This window comes from Xenopus laevis, chromosome 8L (assembly GCF_017654675.1).
Source record: "Xenopus laevis strain J_2021 chromosome 8L, Xenopus_laevis_v10.1, whole genome shotgun sequence".
Taxonomy (NCBI): Eukaryota; Metazoa; Chordata; class Amphibia; order Anura; family Pipidae; genus Xenopus; species Xenopus laevis.
Window position 1 is genome coordinate 84,089,797 of NC_054385.1, and position 23,430 is coordinate 84,113,226.

Genomic DNA, 23,430 nt, shown 5'->3' on the forward strand with positions numbered 1-23,430 from the left:
TTGCTGGGGTACGCAAATTGGCTAAACAGGCTGTTGCTGAGGCAGAGGAGAGGGTCTGGGAAGCAGAACGTGCATATGGTGATAGTGTGGAGGATGCTACCCATCAGGCACTAGTACTTGCCCAAAGAAACTTAGAACTAGCGCAAACGGCTATTACCAGGAAAAAATTACTGTATGCAGCCCAGAGATCCTTTGACCAAGGAGATAAAAATGGGAAGACTTTAGCATTCCTAGCTAAAGCGGTCCAACCGTCTACACTGATTCCTAGGATCAAAACAAATGCAGGCACATATACCTCTGATCCAACAGATATGGCAGAAATGTTCGCATGCCACTTTGCCAACCTATACACCTCACGGGTCAAATACTCTGACACCGAACTAGAACAGTTCCTACATGGAATCTCCTTTCCTAATCTTTCCAGAGCGGAATCCTCCTATCTAGACAGCCCAATTACACTAGGAGAGGTAGTAGACGCCATTGGCAGTCTCCCATCAGGGAAGACCCCAGGCCTTGACGGGCTTCCGGTAGCCTGGTACAGACTCCTTAGTGAAACACTTGCCCCGCAACTTCATACCACTCTTTTAGAGGCTCACAATACAGGCTCCCTCCCTCAGTCCTTCTACTCTGCACTGATTGTACTTATACCAAAGGAGGGGAAGGACCCGGACCTCTGCGACTCCTACCGTCCCATTTCACTTATAAACACGGACGTCAAAATTCTGGCCAAAATTCTCTCCAAACGCCTTAACAAAGTTATAACCTCGATTGTCCACCCAGACCAAACAGGCTTCATGCCCAATAAAAGTACGGCTATAAACTTACGCAGATTACATACCCATATGCAGGCCACTCATACGAACAGAGGTACCAGACTCATAGCGACACTAGACGCCACTAAAGCCTTCGACTCGGTTGAATGGCCTTACCTATGGAAAACCCTAGAGAAGTTTGGCGTAGGCCCTACCTTCATAGCTTGGCTTAAACTCCTCTACCTTAACCCAGTTGCACAGGTCAGAGTCAATAACACTCTCTCCAGAGTCTTCCCTCTTACCCGTGGCACCAGGCAGGGCTGCCCCCTCTCTCCCCTCCTTTTCGCCTTAGCGATAGAGCCTTATGCCATTATGGTCCGACAAACCCCTGAAATTAAGGGACTCATATGTGGGAAATTGGAGGAAAAAATTGCACTATATGCAGATGATCTTCTACTGCTCCTAGCAGACCCACATGACTCACTCACGCTGGCACTCTGCCTAGCTGACAAGTTTGGCACATACAGCGGTCTGGTTATAAATAAAGGGAAGTCAATCTTATTTAATCTAGAAGCTGCACAGAGAACAAATGCAATTCAGGGGCTGCGGTGGGTATCCAGCTTTAAATACCTTGGGGTGACTATCTAGCCAAACACGCAAGACTATGTTACAAACAACATTGAACCAGTGATACAAGGTTTCAAAACCACTGTCAGCCAATGGGCTGGCTTACCTCTAACGGTCTGGGGCAGGGTCAACCTATTCAAAATGGTATACCTACCCAAATTCCTGTACTTCTTGCAGAATGTCCCAATATGGATACCCCCGCAGGTCTTTAAACGCATTGACGCTATTCTCTTCCCCTTTATTTGGGCAAACAAACCCCCTAGAGTCAACAGGCTAATGCTCCAGGCCCCATTGGATAAGGGGGGATTAGCCCTTCCGCATCTGCAAATGTACTACTACGCTAGTGAATTAGCATTCATACATAACTGGTTTAACCCCGACCCCGAAAACACTCTCACAGCTTTACACGCCACGCTGGCGGGCTCTCTCGAAGCAATTAGAAATGCGCCCTACAGGAATGCCAAAGACACCCCGGAACTGCCACCCACGCTAAGCTGCCCACAAAGAGCCTGGATGCTTGCCACTAAAGTTCTTGCAAAAGCTGCAAGCCTTCCATCCCCCTATACCCCACTATGGAGAAACTCCAATCTGCAGCACCTAGTTCATCTACCGGACTTTACATACTGGCCAAAATTAGGGGTCAGACACCTATCGGATCTCTTAGTTAACAGCACCTTCCCGACCCTTACCCAGCTAGCGACTAAACTGAACCACCCAAACATAGCTTGGCACCGATATTTCCAACTCAGACATGCATTTGCGGCCCAATTTGGTAGCCTGGTAATCTGTACAAACACCCAACCACATGAAGACAGACTTTGGGACCCGAATCCACAAAAGCTGGTCTCTGGGCTATAGAAAATACTAATATCCACCATCCATAGTCCACTTAACAAAGCTAAAAACAAGTGGAATGGCCTTATCCCTGCTCTAGATGATGATGATATGTGGGAAGATGCAATAGGGGAACTATACAGCTTTCTAATCTCTACAAAAGATAGGATGGTGCAATTCCGTATCATACATTGTACATATATTACTCCAATCAGGCTCAGAGCCATGGGCAAAAGTCCCAATGGAAACTGTCCCAAATGCCAGCACCCGGACGCTGATTTCTTACATTTGCTTTAGTCGTGTCCCCTGGTACAGAGATTCTGGGCCAAGGTAATAGCCTACTTGACTAATGAAATTCTGCTCCCTGGAGCACTAACACCAGAGGTGTGCCTACTGGGACTGGTGGACGAATTGGCACCTCTAAATAAAACGCGGTATTTACTAAAGACCCTTTTATTTTACGCCAAAAAGCAAATTGCCATGACATGGATGAGCCCACAACCCCCTACAATAAAGCAATGGGTAAAGCTGATCAATACCAGGCTCCCGATGATAAAACTAACATACATAGCCAGACAGTGCCCAGAAAAATTTGGGAAATCTGGGAACCCTGGTTGGAGCTCTGTCCCGAAGTAGACCCAGAGTCTCAATAAATGCGTGTATATGAGAGAACATATATGTAGTATAACTATTTCTTTTTCAGCGAATTGAGTCTTATATAAGCGCGCTCCACTCCTGTGAGATTTGGAAGTAACATGTAATACTCACTTTAACCTAACATGTGGCAGACTTTATGCTCCGATTGTGTACCTTGATGCCTTAAACTGATATGTTGTGGTCCTGCGTGACCAACTGCACTTTTTATCACCAATGCCTACATTGTCTGTTGTTAAGTGTGTTGTTTGTTTGAAAAATAAAAACCTTTAAAAAAAAAAAAAAAAAAAACGCATATCCATTTCAATGTGCTCAGCTGTGTTTAAGAGCATATATGGTGTACGAGCAAAACATGCATCTCTCCGGGGGAAAATGTGGAATTTTGGATAGAAAACCTATTTCTCTAGCCCTGCTATTATACATTCACTTCAAAAACTGGACCCAGACAGAAACCTTATGGGCCTTCCACCTGCTTAATGGCAGATCCATCAAACCCATAGCGGATATATTACCACCAGAGAATAGTACGGCAATTGAGAGGTTATGATTGTACCAAATACAGCATTTTCTAAATGCTAAACTGATTACATATGTAACGGGACCAGAAGATACTTTATTTAAACAACTGTTCACTAAAACAGAATGTACTCCCCATGAAATTGCCACAAACTATAAACTGCTGATCAGTGCCGTGCCAGGTGTCCAAGGCAACCCGACAGACTACATCGGTCCCTTCAGAAGTGTGCGCGCGCACGCACATGGGCGATCAAGCACACAAGCCGATCATGCTCAGAAGAGTGCGCGCCTAGGAAGTAGTGATTGCTGCTACAGGTGGGGAAAGAAGCGGCCGAACTAGGGGCAAGGCACAGAAGAGGTACGGTTACTGGTGCCCCTCCACATTTGCGCCCTAGGCACGTGCCTCTTTTGCCTACCCCTAGTTCCAGCCCTGCTGCTGATATGCAGTACACCCACACCATTGAGCAACTTCAAACGAAAATGGGAAAAAGAATTACATCACACCTTCACTGAAGAAGAATGGGAAGGGATAGTAACAAATTCACATAAGTGAACCAGATGCGCTAGAAATTACAGGAAAATAATTATAAAATACTCTCACAATGGTACAGAGTACCAAGCACACTATCCAAAATATTCCCAAACATCCCCGACGTATGTTGGAGATGTGGTCAAACAAACGGAAATCTCGTATTATGTGGCATTGTCCTAACATACAACTGTATTGGAATCAAATTAAACAGATACTGCCTAGATTCACAGATATCCAAGTATAGAAATGTGTGTACTTCAACCACCTTAACAGGAACCCTTTTCGGGCAGAGTGCAGAGCAGTCCAGAGACCCTTGCCAGGGGTCAAGCATGTAGTAGAGAAGAAGAAATGACTGCAGCACCTCTTAGTTGCAAAAGTAAAAAAGTTGTGTTTATTGGTCAGTAACCAACAGGCAACGTTTCGGGCTTAATCTTGTCCTTTCTCAAGCCTGCCTGATAGTGTAACATACTGTACAAAGTATTTATCCCCCACATTAGGAGGAGTTTACTATACCAGGACCCACCCCAATCATGTTCAATCCAATCATGTGAAAACAGTGTTCAATTTCAATTCAATAAAGTCCAAGTTGCATTGCTTTTTGCGTATCATATTCGTCCATATTCCATTGTGTCATATTTTTCTGCCAGTGAAAAAACAATATCTCAAGTATAACAATTATGAACAGAATTAAAAATAAATGTAAAGTTATAGAAACTATGGTACCTTTTACCCGGAGAGGATAGTTTCGTGTGGAATCTCCTCGCTGCAATCTTGTACCCATCATTCATGTGTATTGAAAACCTCTTAAACTGAGAAGAGGGGGCGATCAGTTAAAAGCTGTCAAAAAGAAGGAAATGTACTGGATTAATAAACTGGGTACACTCTGGCCAAAAGGCCTTAACAGAGAATATAAAACGATGTCCTTTATTTGAGATGTAATACCCTTTTGTTCTATTCAGGTCAGATAACACCCTCTTTGTTCTTATTGTTTTTATTGTTCCAAATACCATTTTCTTTTTTAAAGGTTTTTAGTACACATGAATGATGGGTACAAGATTGCAGTGAGTAGATTCCACAAGGAACTATCCTCTCCGGGTAAAAGGTACCATAGTTTCTATAACTTTACGTTCATTTTTAATTCTTTTTAACGCAAAAAGCAATGCAACTTGGACTTTATTGAATTGAAATTGAACACTGTTTTCACATGATTGGATTGAACATGATTGGGGGTGGGTCCTGGTATGGTACACTCCTCCTAATGTGGGGGATAAATACTTTGTATGTTACACTATCAGGCAGGCTTGAGAAAGGACAAGATTAAAGGAATAGTTCAGTGTGAAAATAAAAACTGGGTTTAATAGGCTGTGTAAAATAAAAAATTTATCTAATATAGTTAGTTAGCCAAAAATATAATATATAAAGGCTGGAGTGAACAGATGTCTAATAAAACAGCCAGAATCCAACTTCCTGATTTTCAGCTCTATAACTCTAAGCTAGTCAGCGACTTGAAGGGGGGCCACATGGTACATTTCTGTTCAGTGAGTTGGTAATTGATCCTCAGCATTCAGCTCAGATTCAAAAGCAACAGATATGACCCATGTGGCCCCCCTTCAAGTCTCTGGTTACTGCTTGGTAACCAGGGTAACCAGTCAGTGTAAACCAAGACAGCTGAAAAGCAGGAAGTAGTGTTCTGACTGATATGTTATACATCAAATCACTCCAGCCTTTATACATTACATTTTTGGCTAACTAACTATATTAGAAACATTTTTTATTTTGCACAGCCTGTCTATTTACCCAGTTTTTATTTTTACACTGAACAATTCCTTTAAGCCCGAAACGTTGCCTGTTGGTTACTGACCAATAAACACAACTAGGAGGTGCTGCAGTTGTTTCTTCTTCTCTAGAGTCACAGATATGACAATATCTGACTCCGCGTCTTTTTTTCTACTACATTGCAACGAGCTGTCCCCAGCACGATATCAAAATTCAATCATTTCAACTCTAATAACAGTTGCAAAGTCATTGATACCATTATTCTGGAAATCAAACGTTATGCCTATACTTAAAGACTGGGTTAAGGTGAACGAGGTTTACCAGTTTGCACCATACAAGATAGATGTGAGCAAACCAAAGCAGCAGGAGAATTTCATTCAAAAATGGTTCCATTGGCTACAGTTGGCCGAAATGCCAGTATAGATCACTCTTATAACATGAATGAGTCAAGGTTAATTCAGCAGTGCCAACGAGACCCTTGACCCCTTCTTTGTTATAGGGATGTTCTATTTATAAATTTCATTTACATTTCCTGTACTTTGCATAAAACCAAAAGTTTTGCCACACACCCTCACAGCAACAAAACAAACAAACCTATTTCTCTGTTCATAAAAAAACGACTCTATTGCCTAGTCTCTACCCTTGAGCTCCTTTCCCTAACATTCTAGTAGTGACTCATCCAGTTTGCTGACAAACCGTCTATGCAAGTGTGTGTGACCGTCACCATAGATACCGCACATATCCCAGACAAGAACGCCTGTCACTCGGCAACTCTTTGAGTTGTACGCAAACTTCCCGCATCATCACGTGATTCGTCACGGGCTTATCAAAACCCTCGACGTCATCACAAGGCGCCAGTTGATGCGTCCGTCACCTAGGAAAAGTAAAGTGAGGTTTCAAAAAAAGGGAAAATGGCGGAAAAACTTCAGAATCTGGAACTCAGCTCAGAAGAACTTGATCGCTTTACTAAAGCATTTCAGGATCCAAAGTTCCGGGAGATGTTCGTGCAATATGCCGAGGAGATCCGCGACCCCGAGAATCGGAGAAAGTATGAGCAAGAGATCTCCCAAATGGAAAGTGAGAGAGGGATGGACATCAAATTTATTCATCCAAAACCCGGCTACGTGTTGCTGACCAGTGTCAATGGGGTGCAGAAATGTTATCTGAATATCTGCAGCAATGATCTCCTCCAGAAGCCAGAGTGCAAGCCTGGGAAAGACGGAGAAGGCAAGGCTGGGCTGCACTGGTCTCTCCCGTACAGTTTATCAGCAGGCAGGGAGGATCTGGGCAAAGATGGCAGCAAACACGTTATCTATGATGTAGTGTTCCATCCAGACACGCTCCATATTGCCAGCAAGAACGAGAAATTCAAGATGATCGTTGACAGCACTTCTTTGGAAGCAGTTGCCAGCCAGTTTGATGTCAAGTTAGACAAAGCAAATGTCAGGACACTCAGCATGAAATATAAGGGTGTACCGAATCCATCTGTCTTGCGAAAACCTCTTCTGGGCACCACCCCTAAACATGGGGACCCAGAAGACCCCTTATCTTTCCCCTATCCATATGATGTTCCAACTGCAGTAGGCAAAGAGAAAAAGGACCAGAAGAGAGTGATAAAAGAAGAGCATAAACAACATGTTACAACTTCAGAACAAGACCCCGACATACAGATTGCTACCACCCCTAACTATACTGTGCGACACAGATCATACGTCGATCTGCAGGATTTCAGAGATTCTAGAGACTCTACACCAAGCCCTGTACCCAAAGAACTGGTAATAACTGTTGATTTGCCCTTGCTAAATTCTGCAGAAAGTGTCAACCTTCATATAGCTGGCAAAAATCTAAGCCTAGAGTCCGAGAAACCTGCTTATAAACTAAATGTGAAACTTCCCTATGTTGTAGAAGATAACCAAGGCAAAGCTCAGTTTAACAAGGCAAGGAGACAACTCATCATCACTGTGCCTGTGATCCAGCATAATATTTTGACTTTAATGCAGGACCATTTCGAAGAGGCTAGAGGAGAGAAAGATCTAAGAGGAGCTGAATCTAGTGTTCTACATGAAGAGTATACAGACAATGGTAGTAGAACAAGTGCATGTGGGACAGAAAACAAATTAGAACCATTAATCTCATGCCTCAATGAAGAGGAAAATAATTCTGAAGGACTAACATCAGAATCTAATCTAGATACAGGAGCTCCATATCTGCCAGAAATTTCACCAAATCAAAATACTCTTGACAGAGAGGAAGTAGTATATGGTCTGACTGAGGATGTCCCCAGTATGCCTAGTGATACCCTTGTGTGTCCTACATTCTCATGTTCACAAGACCCTACATCCTTGACATTAATAGCACATGTGAGAGACATAGATGAGAACAGTATAAGTACAGATGTGGGTTCAAACCATTATCACATCAGATGCAGTGTGAAACAAAGTACTTCTTCATATGATTTGTTAGTAACATTTCTTCCCCATGATATAATCAACCCAAATGAGGTCTACGTTAATATTTCTGAAAATAATGCTCTTATTGGACTAACAAAATCTCCTGAAAGCGTTGGATTCTGGAAAATGCTGTATTTTGGTGTCAGTGGCCAGCCATTGCAGGTAATTTCAGTGAAGTATTCTATGCTATTTACATTTCTGTATATATATATTATATTCAGTATACTTTCAGTATATGTTCTATTCTTAGCAACTTTTCAGCTTTTAATTTTTTAACAGTTTTTGAAATATATACATTCTTCTGTCGTTTTGTAGCTTTCAAATGAGGGTCACTGACCCCCCCCCACAGACAAAAATCATTGCAATGAGAAGCTACAATATTATTGTTATTGTCATTTAAACCACTACCTGGTTGCTAGGGTATATTGCACCCTAACATCCAGACAGTTGCTGGACAGCTGCTGAACAAAAAGCTAAATACATTTAAGAAAACACACAAAAAAAGTTGCAAATCGTCTTGAAATATCACTGCCAACTGGAATATCAACATCATAATCCAAAAATGAACTTCCCCTTTAATATACTTACCCAGTTCTCCGATTCCTCTTTGGGTCCAAGGTGATACCATCTCTACTCATATAATTTCCAGGCAACAAGACAGGTCACCTTTAATTTGTATTATTAATGTAGCCAGGGATATTCTGAAACATTCGGCATTCATTTTTTTTCCAAAAATATTTAGCATTTTGTTCAGCACTTTCAGCATCTTGTTGCTTGAGTCCAACAGTATTTTGTAACAACATTGCCACCTGCTGGTCAGTTCTTGTAACTGTATGGTTATAGAAATAGAAGAGAGATTCAAAAGAAGAGAACTGTTCTGGTGTTGCTCTGTTCAAGGAAAGAGGTGACCTTTCCCACCTCTTTCCTGTGAAGCAATATCAGAACAGTTTTGGTTTCCTTCTAAATGTATTCCTCTATCGCTCCGACTGTATAGTTACTAAAATTGACCTATTCATTAGGTCAAATAAGCTTCACTATCTAACTAAATGTGGGGATATTTTTCTGCTAATTAAAGGTATGTAAAGTTCTATTTTAAATACTTTACAGGAATTGGCTTCCTTTTCAGTTCTGTCCTGCCTTGCACTGAATAGTACTTGGCTTTGCTTACAGCTGCATTGCTTTGTGTTTGTTGTGCAGCTCTAAATAATTCCCAAGATGCTTACTGTCCTTTGTCCCTTCTTCATAAAAGGAAAGATTAACCTGGGCATTGGAGCTTCCCTTACCTGGGAAGTTATAACTGGAAGTAGAATGAGTGCTTCAAGCTCAGGGATGGGAGGAGGGGTGTGGTGATCTATTCATCATAGTGCCATCAACTATTTTAAGGTAAAATTGTAGATTCCATTTAAGTGTACGCGTGTGTTCATCTGGTGTAACATTGTCTAAAGAAAGGTGCTGCTTGTATTTGCAGGAGAGAAGATTTGTCAGTGAAGATAACATTAATGAGGTCCTGGCATGCAGCATTCCATTGTCGCAAGTTTCCCCATCTACCCAAGAACATCAGCCACTGATAGAGGTGCTTGAAATGACTGATGAAAGAACCCACATTCGGATCAATGTAAGAGCTGTATACATGTTCTAGACACGATCACAAACTAATTAACGGCTGACATGTATTGCGATTAAAAAGGTCTAGTTTACATTCCAGGCATTGTGAAATTGCTGGTAGGCAACATGCAGTGTATTTTATAAAAGTTGGAGGCATATTCTGACTAAATGATCCAAGTTAGACTTTGCAGAGTCTGAGTTCAACACAAGTCATTGGATAATAATCTTTTCCAAGACATTATAGTAAAGGCACCTGGGTGATGTCTATAGTTACATAGTTAAATTGGGTTGAAAAAAGACAAAGGCCATCAAGTTCAACCCCTCCAAATGAAAACCCAGCATCCATACACACACCCCTCCCTACTTTTAATTAAATTAGATATACCGATACCTATACTAACTATAGAGCTTAGTATCACAATAGCCTTTGATATTATGTCTGTCCAAAAAATCATCCAAGCCATTCTTAAAGGCATTAACTGAATCAGCCATCACAACATCACCCGGCAGTGCATTCCACAACCTCACTGTCCTGACTGTCAAGAACCCCCTACGTTGCTTCAAATGAAAGTTCTTTTCTTCTAGTCTAAAGGGGTGGCCTCTGGTACGGTGATCCACTTTATGGGTATAAAGGTCCCCTGCTATTTGTCTATAATGTTCTCTAATGTACTTGTAAAGTGTAATCATGTCCCCTCGCAAGCGCCTTTTTTCCAGAGAAAACAACCCCAACCTTGACAGTCTACCCTCATAATTTAAGTCTTCCGTCCCTCTAACCAATTTAGTTGCACGTCTCTGCACTCTCTCCAGCTCATTTATATCCCTCTTAAGGACTGGAGTACAAAACTGAACTACATACTCCAGATGAGGCCTCACCAGGGACCTATAAAGAGGCATAATTATGTTTTCATCCCTTGAGATACTACCCAGAATTAGTGTGCGCTTGGCCTGAACCAGTAGTCACTTCTTCTAGTTTTTAGTATTTTAGTTTTTTTTACCAGTTAACATTTACGTAATTTGTGTCGCTTTTGGAATTCCGATTGGTAGATAAGGGGTGTGGGGGGTTATTCAAGTTCATCACATGGCAGTCTCTTGTGTATTCTCCATGCAGAGCTGGATGCCCAGCAAACAGTGGGTTTTGTCTTAACAAAGACATCAGTGAGGGTCTGAAGAATTACTAGACAACCTGTTTTGTAACAAAGTGTTCACTTTTACTTACAGAAACCCAAAACAGAATGTGTTGTCAGTGCTGAACATAAAGAGCACTGTACTGATCATTCAGAACATGAGAGGGATGTCGGCGTGGAAAGGTCTAATATAGCTGTGGGAGACACTACTGAACACTACTCAAATCAAGTTTCCCCTTGTAGAGAAAACACTGAGCTGGACAGGGACCACACTTCTGAAAGGTATGAGGAGCCTGAATCTACTTCCTGTACTGGAGAATCTACAAGTGACCAGCAGCAAAAGGATTCCAATCTAGTCTTTCCAGGTGACTCCAGTGCAGAAAACAAGATGGCCTGCTTGAAATCAAGTGAACAAACAACACAGGAAAGTGACTTGGCTGAAGATGATATGCCCGATCGGTCAGATCATACACAAAACTTTGACTCTCGGCCTGCTTCAAGCAGCGTTTTAAAAGAAATTGGCAAAAAAGATGGTAGCGTGCAAGTTATCCGTGATCACACAACACAGTGCCCCTTTCAGTTCCAAAATTCATTGCTGTTTGACCTAGACTGATTATTTATACTGTTCATTTCCATACAGTTACTGGGAACCCAGCTAGAACTGCTGTCTCAAGTAGGATTTGACTTATGAAATAAACCTTTGCACTAATGAGAGATCCAATATGGCTGTTTACTGCAAGAGTATGTGTTACATATGCAAGTTAGACTAGACAGCAGTTTTATATAAATGAAGATTGGTGTGAAATGGATTTTCTGGATGTTTTTTTTAAAATGTTTTCATCCAATGGGCAGTGCAAGCAAAAATGAAATTGGACATTTTTTTAGTGATAAGTTATTGTTACCCTTTAACATTTAAAAGTCCCTACAAATCCGAAACATTATATCCACTCCCTCTCATAGGTAACTAATGTTTATCTCCGATTCGTGAAGGCAGTGGTTAATTGCCTAAACGCCTGGCACAGAAAGGATTTATTATTGTGAATGTAAAAAGTAGGAGATTTGCTTCTATATACAAAGAGATATTCTTAAACCATAACTTTACTTCATTGTTGTATTCCTTTATATAAAACACTGGTTGTTGAGTTTCTAAAATCTGCTGATGCATTCTGCTTTAAATAAAAAGGAAAATCTATATATTGTTAACGACTGGTTGGGTTTGTTCATTTATTATCTGTGGCAGTGTGTTTTTTTTTCCTTTTTAGGTTGAAGCTTAAGGCTGTAACAAAGTTACTGATTGGCACAGAAGTGTTTCATATGGTCAGCTTGTGATAAAATAAAGCATTGGACTCTTGGGAAAGCCAACCAAACATAAATCATTCTCAATCATAATATTGAGAAGGTGGAATTTTACATAATGTACTTTACTTAATGACATCCCATTGACTTAAAGGAAAACTATACCCCCAAAATGAACACTTAAGCAACAGATAGTTTATATCAAATTGAATGACATATTAAAGAATCTTACCAAACTGGAATATATATTTACATAAATATTGCCCTTTTACATCTCTTGCCTTGAACCACCATTTCGTGACTGTATCTGTGCTGCCTCAGAGATCACCTGACCAGAAATACTACAACTCTAACTGTAACAGGAAGAAGTGAGGAAGCAAAAGGCACAACTCTGTCTGTTAATTGGCTCATGTGACCGTACATGTGGTTTGTTCGTGTGCACAGTGAATCTTACGATCTCTGGGGGCGGCCCTTATTTTTTAAAATGGCAATTTTCTATTTATGATTATCCAATGGCACATACTACTAAAAAAGTATATTATTATGATAATGATTCATTTACATGAAGCAGGGTTTTACACATGAGCTGTTTTACTCAGTATCTTTTAATAGAGACCTACATTGTTTGGGGGGTATAGTTTTCCTTTAAGACCTTGAATGAAGTTTCAGACTGAGTTACTACTTACCTTTAGGCTAGGGTCACATGTATCACATAGCCTGTGGAGAAATGCAGGTCCAGAGTCCACTGCTGCCACCCGAATACATGCCTTGGCTTGAATAGTAACTAAAAAATGAAAGTATTTTAAAGTAATGAAAATATCATGTACTGTTGTGCTGCACTGTTTGCTTCAGAAACTATTATAGTTTATATAAACAAGCTGCTGTGTAGCCATGGGGGCAGCCATTCAAAGCTGAGAAAAGGCACAGGATACACAGCTGATGCAGATAAACTCTTGTGTACATTTGGATTCTTCAGAACTTATCTGTTACCTACTGCATATCCTGTGCTTGAATGGCTGTCCCCATGGCTACACAGCAGCTTGTTCTTGTTTATATAAACTAGTTGTGTTTCTGAAGCAGACACCAGTTTTATCCGTGCAGGACAACCGTACATCATATTGTCATTCCTTTAAAACTCTTGAATTGTTATTTTTCCTTAAAGGGTATGGCAGCTAGTAAGTTAATTGATTATGTTTATACTAATTATATCTTATGCAGTGCTTTACATGGGTTAGTCATCATTCACATGCAGTGGTTACAAAATACGCAGTTGAACCAGACTGTAAAAAAAAACAGGCAGGATTTGATGGCATCAATTATCTGATGTATTTAGGTGTGCTCAAATCTGCATCTCAAACACACACACATACACACGTGTAAGAGCCCTAAAGAAGGAGAACTGCAAGTATGCAGGGCATTGTGGGAAATAGAGTCATACTGAAAGCTGAGCATTGTTACAGTGTTTCGTTTCATTGTTGGTATATAATAGGAAGCAGTAGTGCTGAGAAAACAACAGATGCTACCATAAATATTGATTATTTGCAAAAACTTTAAACCACTGAATGTATAATTAATATGTACTGGAAAGGTGGTTTTAATTAAACTGTTTCATTATGAACTATATTTGTGTTTGTAATCCCTTTAAACCTTTTCGTTCCAGGCAGTTCTCTATTTGATCTGTGCCATACAATGCCATCAAACACATGTGCAGCACAGATCAAAGATCACGCTAGAGACATAGATGCTTTGTTCTACAGCACTGGCACATGATGCAGTTTGCTTGTTGTTACTGGACAAGTTAATTTAAGGGGTTATTTGTGGAGCTTCCATTTGGTGTTCTGTTGGACTTGCAGTACAGATTGCTAAAACACAAATAGGTAATTTCTCCAAAAATACTCCCATTATCAGTTCACTTGTTTGAAGTTGTGCAGTATTTTTCGGAAAGTTTAGTGAATAATTAATTACCTTTTCAACCTTTGCTAAATATTAAGCAACAAGTAAACAATGAAAGTCAAACAGAGCACACATGCTAAAGCAGCACTTTGCTCAAGTGATGATATCACAGCACAAAGTTGATGATATCTCTGTACAAAACAATACTGTGCACAGTCTATATTGTATTTATCAAATGGTGAGCTCTAACTTTCACCCATTGATAAATACGCTTCTAAAAATCCTATGGGAATGGGATAAATCTGCCCCTTAATCGTATCAAACATGGAGTTAATTACAGTGAAGACAATTACCCCCCACTGGAGTGTGAGGGGGTCTTGCCAAAAGGAAGCCATGACACTTGTTATGCAATTTGCATTTTAAATGGTTATATGTGTGGCCAACTGCATCTACAGGTATTTGTGAGCAGGGCCGCCATCAGGGGGGGGCACAGGGTGTACTCCTGTATCCTTATTCGCACAAAAGCCGTGCCGTATCCTCTTCTCTTTTTGTCCCAAAAAGCTGAGGTGCCGAACAGCTGAAGTCCCGAAAGCGGCGAAAAGACCCGAAGTCCCGAGGCGGTGAGCAGACCCGAAGAGGCGAAAAGACCCGAAGTCACGACGGAGGCGAAGTTGAAGTCCTGAAGCCACGAGTTCAATTTTAGACCAATTTGTGTGTTTTGTTTTTTTTTAAATCCCCTGGCCACCAATATCAAAAATGTAGTTTTACCTGAAATTTTCCTTTTCTTTAGTCCTACAGGCAGCACATCACAATTGGGTAATAGATTCCAGTCCCCCTGATAGGTCAGAATAACAAACAAGCTTAATTAACCCCTATAAGAGTTACCTCCTCCCTCCAGGCATCAGTGTTCATTAGCTTCTTTAATAAAAACACACCACAACTTTAAATTTATTGGGAGGGAAGGAAAATTTCATGTAAGACTAAATTTTTGATTTTCTTTACGTCCTACAGGCAGCACATCACAATTGGGATTTAGCAAGCTAAACACAGGGAGGGATAATGATTTCTCTGACAAGCCCGATCCCCAAACTGTACTGCTAAAGGCTGCTATGTCAAGCTTGTAGAACTTTGCAAAAGTAAGTACATTACTCCAAGAGGCACATGTGATCTTTCTGCCCAGGAAGTGGACACTACCCTTGAATGTGCTTTTAACTCTGCTGGAGGTTTCCTCCCTGCCATATAAGCTTACCTATCCAAAGGATCTATAAATCCTGACTCTTCCACAGCAATAGTTTTTCTTTTTAGAAAGTCTTGCGATCAAAACATCCACCTTAGGTGGCTCCTCCCAGGGTGCCTCCTTAGCATCTATAGGAAACATCAATTAGAATCTTTTTATTAATTTGGGTGTCTTTTCTACAAAAAGTGAAATACATGATTCACAATTTGACTGAGAATAATATTCAGGCAATGGCTGATCACATCCTGAACAAATATTATTGTCTGGATTTTCTCTCTCTTTTCCTGGAAGATCTTTCTTCAGACACCTAAAATATATGAAAAGTGAGCATAAGTACACATATTAACTTTGTAAATGTGACCCCAGTAAATCTGTAACACATAGTACATTAGCAGCCTAATCACAGTTTAGCAGCTTCCGCTACAGGAACTGACACACAAATGGCAGAGGCAATTCAAATGCTGCAAAATACTTGCTTAAGGTAAACCGCACCCTTAGCTGCGAGTTTTGTGGAAATATCTTAAACTCCTCATACTCACCATATTTTTAATGCCCCATTTATATGCTGCATTGCTATCATGTGGTATGAATGAGTACCAGTTTTATACTGGTAAAGATAATAGAATGGAGGACAGCCTAGGAATTGTAACACCAATGATAATTTGCAATCATTTGAATATCACGTTATAACAGATTTCTAAGCACTCATTTGAAATGGTTAACTGCAGATGCAATACCATTAAAATATAACTGTAAAGGAGTAATAGGATATTTGCAACCCCTATACCTTTGTAATATAGTCGATAAAATTCAAAGTTTCCCGAATGCATAGCCCTTGTTCTCTACAAGGTCATGATTCAATGGTGGTGAAATGCAGTGCTGTATAAAACGGACAAGGTACCTCTAGCTACAATCTACACCCGCATACCTTGCATGCTGAGAATCCTACTATAGGGAATATAACTACATTATATTAATAACCCCTTAACTAGAACATTAGTAAAAGTACAGCTCTGTATTCTGTACGTTTCGATCTATATGTCACTTAAAGCTAGTCACTTACCATGTTAATATGGTGCATAAATCATAAAATTCAGAATATCTATCTTGAAACTATTTGCACCGCTGTAATCCCATAGCAATGAACTGCCGAAAACGTTTACTTTTAATATTTTACATAGCTATTGTAATAGTGCTCATGTCTGCAAAAATTGCAAAGTGGTAAACACATTGTATTTCCGGAGTGCCCTTTGCATTCATATGCTTAAATGATGTCAACTGTAAAGATTGCAATATGTTAATATATTGAATTGGACAATACATATAATTCAGCACATTGAATGGTTATACGATAACTTTGGTTACAACCTAACTTGTATTATAGTAAAACTGAACTGCCGCCGTGCACATAAGATCCATAAATTGAATGTCTACCTTATGATGGGCAGGTTACATGCAGATGTAATAGTAATGTAACAAGTGAAGTAAAGGGTGTCCATAGTATAATGCAAGGGTGTGTTAGTAAAACTGAATGGTTATATCATAATACTGATGTTTGCAGACCTATAGTTGTATGAACTGCAGAACTTCAACTGGCCTCCATATGCTCAATGACTATACTGCTATTATCTGAGTATTTAGTACAACACTCTGAAAGGCTATACAATGATAGTAGATCAATACCGATAGCATATCATTACATAGATTGTTACATAGCTATTCTGCTATTACTGGTAAAATGCAGACATGACGATTAGGGATTGGAGAATTTGACACGTTTAGTTTAGTCAAAAATTTGCCGCCGCTGAAACTACACTGATGCCCATTAAAGTCTATGGGCGTCAACAAAAATTGCCGCGCGGCGTATTTTTTTTTTACGCAAGACTTTTTTTTTTGTCACACGACACCATACAAGTCTATGGGCGTCATTTCCACAGTGAAACAAGCCGAAAAAATTCACCCATCCCTAATGACGATATGGTATTATAGCGAACTATAGGAGCACAACACACTGAATGGCTATACAATGATAACTTAGATTACCAATAGCATATAGTTACATAAATTGTAATATAGTAATAAGTATCTGCAGAAATGCACTTAATCCAAATGCTGATTGACTATTCTGATAATACGGTTTGATTGCAGCCATTACACTATGGTAGTATAGGGAGCTGTAGTTGAACATTTAGTATAACACCCTGTGCAGAAGTGCACTTAATCCTTAGTATCTTTTTGATAAACATCAGAAGGGCATAGTATATCTCTCAATGATTTGCCCCTTTTATAACAAAACAAAATATGGAAAACAAAGTAATTGCATTGAGAAAATTATAAAACAATATTGGCCTATTTTGGGACAAGACAAACAGTATGGAGGCCTCTTTAAAAAACCACTGTTGTTTTGTTATAAAAGGGGCAAATCATTGAGAGACATACTATGCCCTTCTGATGTTTATCAAAAAGATACTAAATTTGCAAAAACCCTAAGAAAAGGCACCTTCCCATGCCTCAGTTGTGTGTGCTGCTGTTCAGTAATAAAAAACAGTACGGTTAACCATCCTACGAAGGGTACTCCTATAAAGATAAAAAAATGTTTCACTTGCGAGACAAAATTTGTAGTATACATGCTGAAATGCCCTTGTGGCATGGCATACTGTATATAGGACAGACCATTAGAATGGTCAAGGAGCGAATTAAAGAACACAGGAATAACATAAGGAACTATAAAATTAGTACAGCAACTGATACACCTGTCTCGAGACATTTTCAGGGCCATAATGTAAGCCAGCTAAGATGGCTGGTTTTAGAAAAAATAACACAGACTAAAAGGGGAGGTGATATACGAAAATCCCTTGGACAACGGGAAGTGTATTGGATAAAAAGAATGAATACAATGGCCCCTGCAGGTTTGAATGATCATTGGAGCTTATCTCCTTTTTTATAGCTAAACTGTTCATGTATCTCTTTCTTCACAGATATTGAGTACAGCTTGTGATTAGAATACTTTGTTGCAAGTATCGGCTAAGGGTAAGACCTTTTGTATCAATAGTTATTAATGTATAGGCAGTTGAAACAAGGTAACCTTTAGGTAAGCTCTTTTTGAGCAGTTCCTACAAGTAATTTGGTTATTGTTTTTATATTTATTCATGTGTAGTTTGTCTCAACTATTTCATGAGGAAATTGCTTCAGACGACCGCATTTTAATGGTTATGGAATTTTGACACTACGGATTGAATCGGGAACTTGCACAGCTACACAAATATTTTTATTATATCCTGGACTTTTAAATATTTTAAATATCCCATATCTATTTATTCTTATATTATACACTATTTGTGTTCATATGTAATTGATGATTGTACCTCCCAGTGGTAAGGGTTAACTGTGGTTTAAAAGATTTTTTGATGGAGGGGTGGGACTTCCTGTATGACACTACAAAACACTTTTTCACTTTGGCTTGTACACACTTGAGAAAGGGCCCTTGCTGCCCGAAGCATGTCGTGTGGAATGCACAATAAAGACTGAATAGCAGGTATTCTGCTTTTTGCTGTTTTTCTTGATTTGCCAATTTAATATATTGAAGTTAACCCTGTGGTTGCCTGTGACGGAGCACCAGTGCAAATCGAGAATATCCAACCAATGCTGGGTGCATGTGTGTTACCTTTAAATGTGATATTCTGCTAATCCTGTTTGAATGCAGCCATTACACTATGGTAGTATAGGGAGCTCCATATGTTGCATGGCAGCTTCATGGCAGCACAGGTTTAATGCAGATATTGCCGTATGGTAGCAAAATGAAGAGAGCCATGGACTTAGTTTGAATGTGGTCATTATATATGATATGTTGTATTATGATGCTGCTTAATACAGGTATTGTGGTACAGAATCCTGGTGGAGAGCAAGGGTGTGATTAGTATAACACACTGTATGGCTATATCATGATAGTACTTGTGCCTGCAGACATATAGTAATAATAACCATATATGCCGTTAGAATTCATATGCTGAATGGTAGACATTGTAATTCAGGAATGAACAAACATTTTTACACACAAGAAAATGTGCAGGTAAGAACCACCGCCTGAGGATTGAATCCTGAAATACTCACTGCTTCATGGTGAAATTGGAGTCTCATGTGGTAATTTAACAACCATAAATATGGTAACAAGTTGAGAAAGCAACAATACTGTGTATATCCCAGGGATTTGGTTAACCATACCCGCAATAGTTCCAATGCCTTTGCTGATAAAGCCGAACAGCCAATTTGTTATATCAGGCTCAAATACTCCCAAAAAGGTCATTTGCATGCCAGAGGCAATTAGTGCACCAGGCTCCTTTGCATTAGGAGCCTTTCCCTTTAAGGGACAGAACATATGCTGATATAGGCTGATTAAAAAAAAAACAGCTTATATCACAGAGGCTAGGTTACCAAACTTTCCATAATGATGTGGATCCAATCCACTATAGTTGATAAGGCTGCACAATCTGAATGCTATCAGTCAGACTGCAGAGTGCACAGTGAGGAGAGCCCCATACTCCTGTTTGGATGTAAACACCAAGTTACTGTACACACCCAAAGGTTTTGTGACTGACTGCATGGCCATGGTCCTCCTTGGACCCGCCCTTGTCTTAATACTTGATCTAACTTCATCAAAGGATTTTGATAACATTTCCTTGAACCAGCTTATTAATTGTTCAGGGTTATTTACTAGGTCCCCCTCTGAGTACATGATTCACATAATGAGTGGGAACAGTCTAGGCAATGGTTCTTCACATTCTGTGACCCATAATAAATCTGCTAAGGCTACCCATTGTACCTTAGCAGCCTAGTCAAATTCTAGCAGCCTGGCCGCTTCAGCTCCAATAACTGACCCAAATGACAAAGGCAATAAATGCTGCAAGATTACCTGCTTTCCATAAAGTTCCTGGTTTACACTGCCTTCACCTCTTAGACGCGCACCTACACAGAACGGTAGTGCGTGATGTCATCAGCATACTCCTGGTAATACTACCGGCGTGTAGTGCTGAACCACATCCAGCCACATTCTTTTTCTCTCTGCAGGTCCTCACCCTCTCTCCCTGCAATCAGGTTACTAGTGAAGACTCCGCATCGCCTAAGGGAGTTTTTCCTGCCTCCCCGAAGTGACCCCCGCTGGCGTGGTCACTTCTACGGCCTTCAAGCTGTCAAGCCTGGATCTTCAGCCTTCTGGCCATCTTCTATGTCCTGTCCTGGAAGTACAGAAAAAAACACTGATGCCTGGAGGGAGGAGGGGAACTCTTATAGGGGTTAATTAAGCTTTTTTGTTATTCTGTCCTATCAGGGGGAATGGAATCTATTACCCAATTGTGATGTGCTGCCTGTAGGACGTAAAGAAAGTATTAATTTAATATTCTACAGACCCTTGCCACCAATGTTTTTTTTAAAAAAAATGTTCTCTGGGGCCCCAATTTTTTTTCAACTTGTAAGGGGCGCCCTGGCGCCAATGTTTTTTTAAAAAAATATTCTCTGGGGCACCAATTGTTTTTTTACTTGTAAGGGGGCCCTATTTTTTAAAAAAATATGGCGCCAATTTTTTTTACAAAAAAAAACCTTTTTTTTTAAACTTATAAGGGTTAATGTGTCAATGTGTGTGTTGCTTTTTTTAGCGCTGATGTCTGTGTGGTGTTTTAACTGTGGTGTAGAGTGGATGGGATCTGGGGTGGGGCTTGAGGTGGGGCCCCGAAAATGTTGTTGTACGTGGCCCCGTGATTTCTAATGGCGGCCCTGTTTGTGAGTAATTAGCTTTTCAGCATTTGCTACATATAAACAACAATTAAACCATGAAAAACAAATCGAGCGCACATGTTAAAGCAGCTCCTTGTTCAAGTAGTGCTCAGGTGACACATACTCATATCTAAGAGCTAAGCTTGATGATATCTCCGTACACAGTGTGAAGTCTATTGCAATGGAGCTGCCTCTGGTTTTCATGCTGTTTGCTTAAGGTGTGTTAGAAATGGGTATACAAAAAGTCAAATCAATAGTTCCAGCACAAGACGTGCCAATTGTGTGGACAGGTATGGGACCTGTAATAGCCAGAACCCAACTTCCTGTTTTGCAGCTCTCTGATTGGTTACCAATTAGTAACTTTAGGGGGGGCACATGGGTCATAACTGTTGCTTTTGAATCTAAGCGAATGCTGAGGATCAATTACAAACTCACTGAACAGATATGTCCCATGTGGCCCCCCTTCAATTCACTGACTAACTCAGAGTTAGAGAGCAGTAAAGCAGGAAGTTGGGTTCTGGCTATTATGTTAGACATCCGGTCTTTATTAAAATCAATTATATATATTAATGAGCTTTCTGGATACTGGTTTCCAAATAAGGATATCTGTATTGATTGTTTCTGAGAAGTAAGATTGTTACTTGTGATCTATATAAGGGCAGTTAATCAATGATGGTCAATAACCAATAACATTTTAATACATAAATGCATTTTGTATTATTAGTGTACTCTTCCTAATTTATATGAGACAAACAGGAACAAAGGGAATCAAAATGGCAATGTGTACTGGTGCAGGTGCTAAAAGCAACCAAACTTTGCAAGCATATAGAGTGCCCACAAGAATTTATGGTGGAACCTCTCTCTCATTTTGGAGAGAATATTATTTCACACATTGATTTAATTGTTGATGTAGAACATCAGTGTGGATTTGTGATTAGAGACCTGAAAGTTCCCTTGTAAACTGAAGAAAACTGGTATATAAAACATTTGCTTAGAATTTGACTATATGTTCACAAACCGTGAAGTAGATTATGAAATCAATATATAAATTCTATGTGATAAAAGTAGAAAGTATATGAAATTTATAGTGGTGATAAAATTGTGTACAATATACTGACTATACTATTTCATTGTAAATTTCTATCACTGGGTGGTTCATACTGCTGATAGCTTTCCAAAACATTGTTTATAGTGGGCTTGAGAGGAAAAAAAGAAGCTTACCTGTCAGTACAGATCCTGCATGAACAATTCTCTGGAAAGACCTCTCAAAATAACCGAAGTAGAATGTAAATCTTTAAGCCGTAAAAGGCATAACATGGCGTTTCCGTTCGAATCGCATCTGCCTCTTAGGACTTATATTTGAGAGAGAGGCTTTGCCAGATTTTGAAACACTATTTGATCTGCATATGTCTATGAAGGTTTTTATTTATCCAGGTCATGGTATATCTAGTACAGGTATGGGACTTGTTATCCAGAATGCTCGGGATCTGGGGTTTTCCGGATAACAGATCTTACTGTAATTTGGATCAGCATGCCTTAAGTCTACTAGAAAATCATGTAAAATATTAAATAAACTCAATAGGCTGGTATTGTTTCCAATAAGGATTAATTATATCTTGGTTGGGATCAAGTACAAGGTACGGTTTTATTATTACAGAGATAAAGGAAATCATTTTTAAAAATTTGGAAAAATGGAGTTCGAATTTCTGAATCATGAATCCCATACCTGTAGAAGTAAATCTAGAGCATTTTGATTTGCTCTGCAGTTTGATGCCACAGGCAAACAATTACAGGTATGGGACCTGTTATCCAGAATGCTCGGTGCCTGTTATCCAGAATGCTTGGGACCTGGTGTTTACCGGATAACGGATCTTTCCGTAATTTGGATCTTCATACCTTAAGTCTACTAGAAAATCATGTAAACATTAAATAAACCCAATAGGTTGGTTTTGCCTCAAATAAGGATTAGTTATATCTTAGTTTGGATCAAGAACAAGTGAATGTTTTGATATTATGGAGAAAAAGGAAATTATATTTAAAAAATTTGAAATATTTGGATAAAATGGAGGCTGTAATTTGGAACTTTCTGGATAACAGGTTTCCAGATAACTGATCCCCATACCTGTACTCTATAAAACATTTAATATTTCTTTTTGCAAATAATTCAAATATGTGTGAAAGCACTTGACATACGTTCAGAAGAATTGAGTGCAATTCATAGGTACCTTTAGAATTTTTAACACGGAAGTTGATACAATTTAGTCTTCCAGGGAAAATACATGTGTTAATTAAGGTTTTAGGTAACAAAATTCCACTTTTGTGATGTTTGTGACACAAGTAAGCAGCTACTGTCGGGGGGGGGGGAGGA

At 39.7% G+C, this 23,430-nt stretch overlaps 2 protein-coding genes across 2 annotated transcripts in view; one reads left to right on the forward strand and one right to left on the reverse strand.

Moving 5' to 3' along the window:
* klhdc1.L (kelch domain containing 1 L homeolog) overlaps nt 1-4,900 on the reverse strand; it is a 42,958-nt gene extending 38,058 nt beyond the window's left edge. The window contains exon 1 of the mRNA XM_041573043.1: nt 4,639-4,900. The gene's annotated coding sequence lies outside the window, so the exon portion shown is untranslated. The remainder of the gene's footprint in view (nt 1-4,638) is intronic.
* Nucleotides 4,901-6,558: 1,658 nt separating this feature from the next.
* Nucleotides 6,559-12,064, forward strand: dnaaf2.L (dynein, axonemal, assembly factor 2 L homeolog). The gene is given in 3 exon segments (NM_001127771.1): nt 6,559-8,303; nt 9,610-9,756; nt 10,965-12,064. Coding segments are annotated over 3 exon segments (2,367 nt in total). The 5' UTR covers nt 6,559-6,602; the 3' UTR covers nt 11,484-12,064.
* Nucleotides 12,065-23,430: the final 11,366 nt, after the last annotated feature.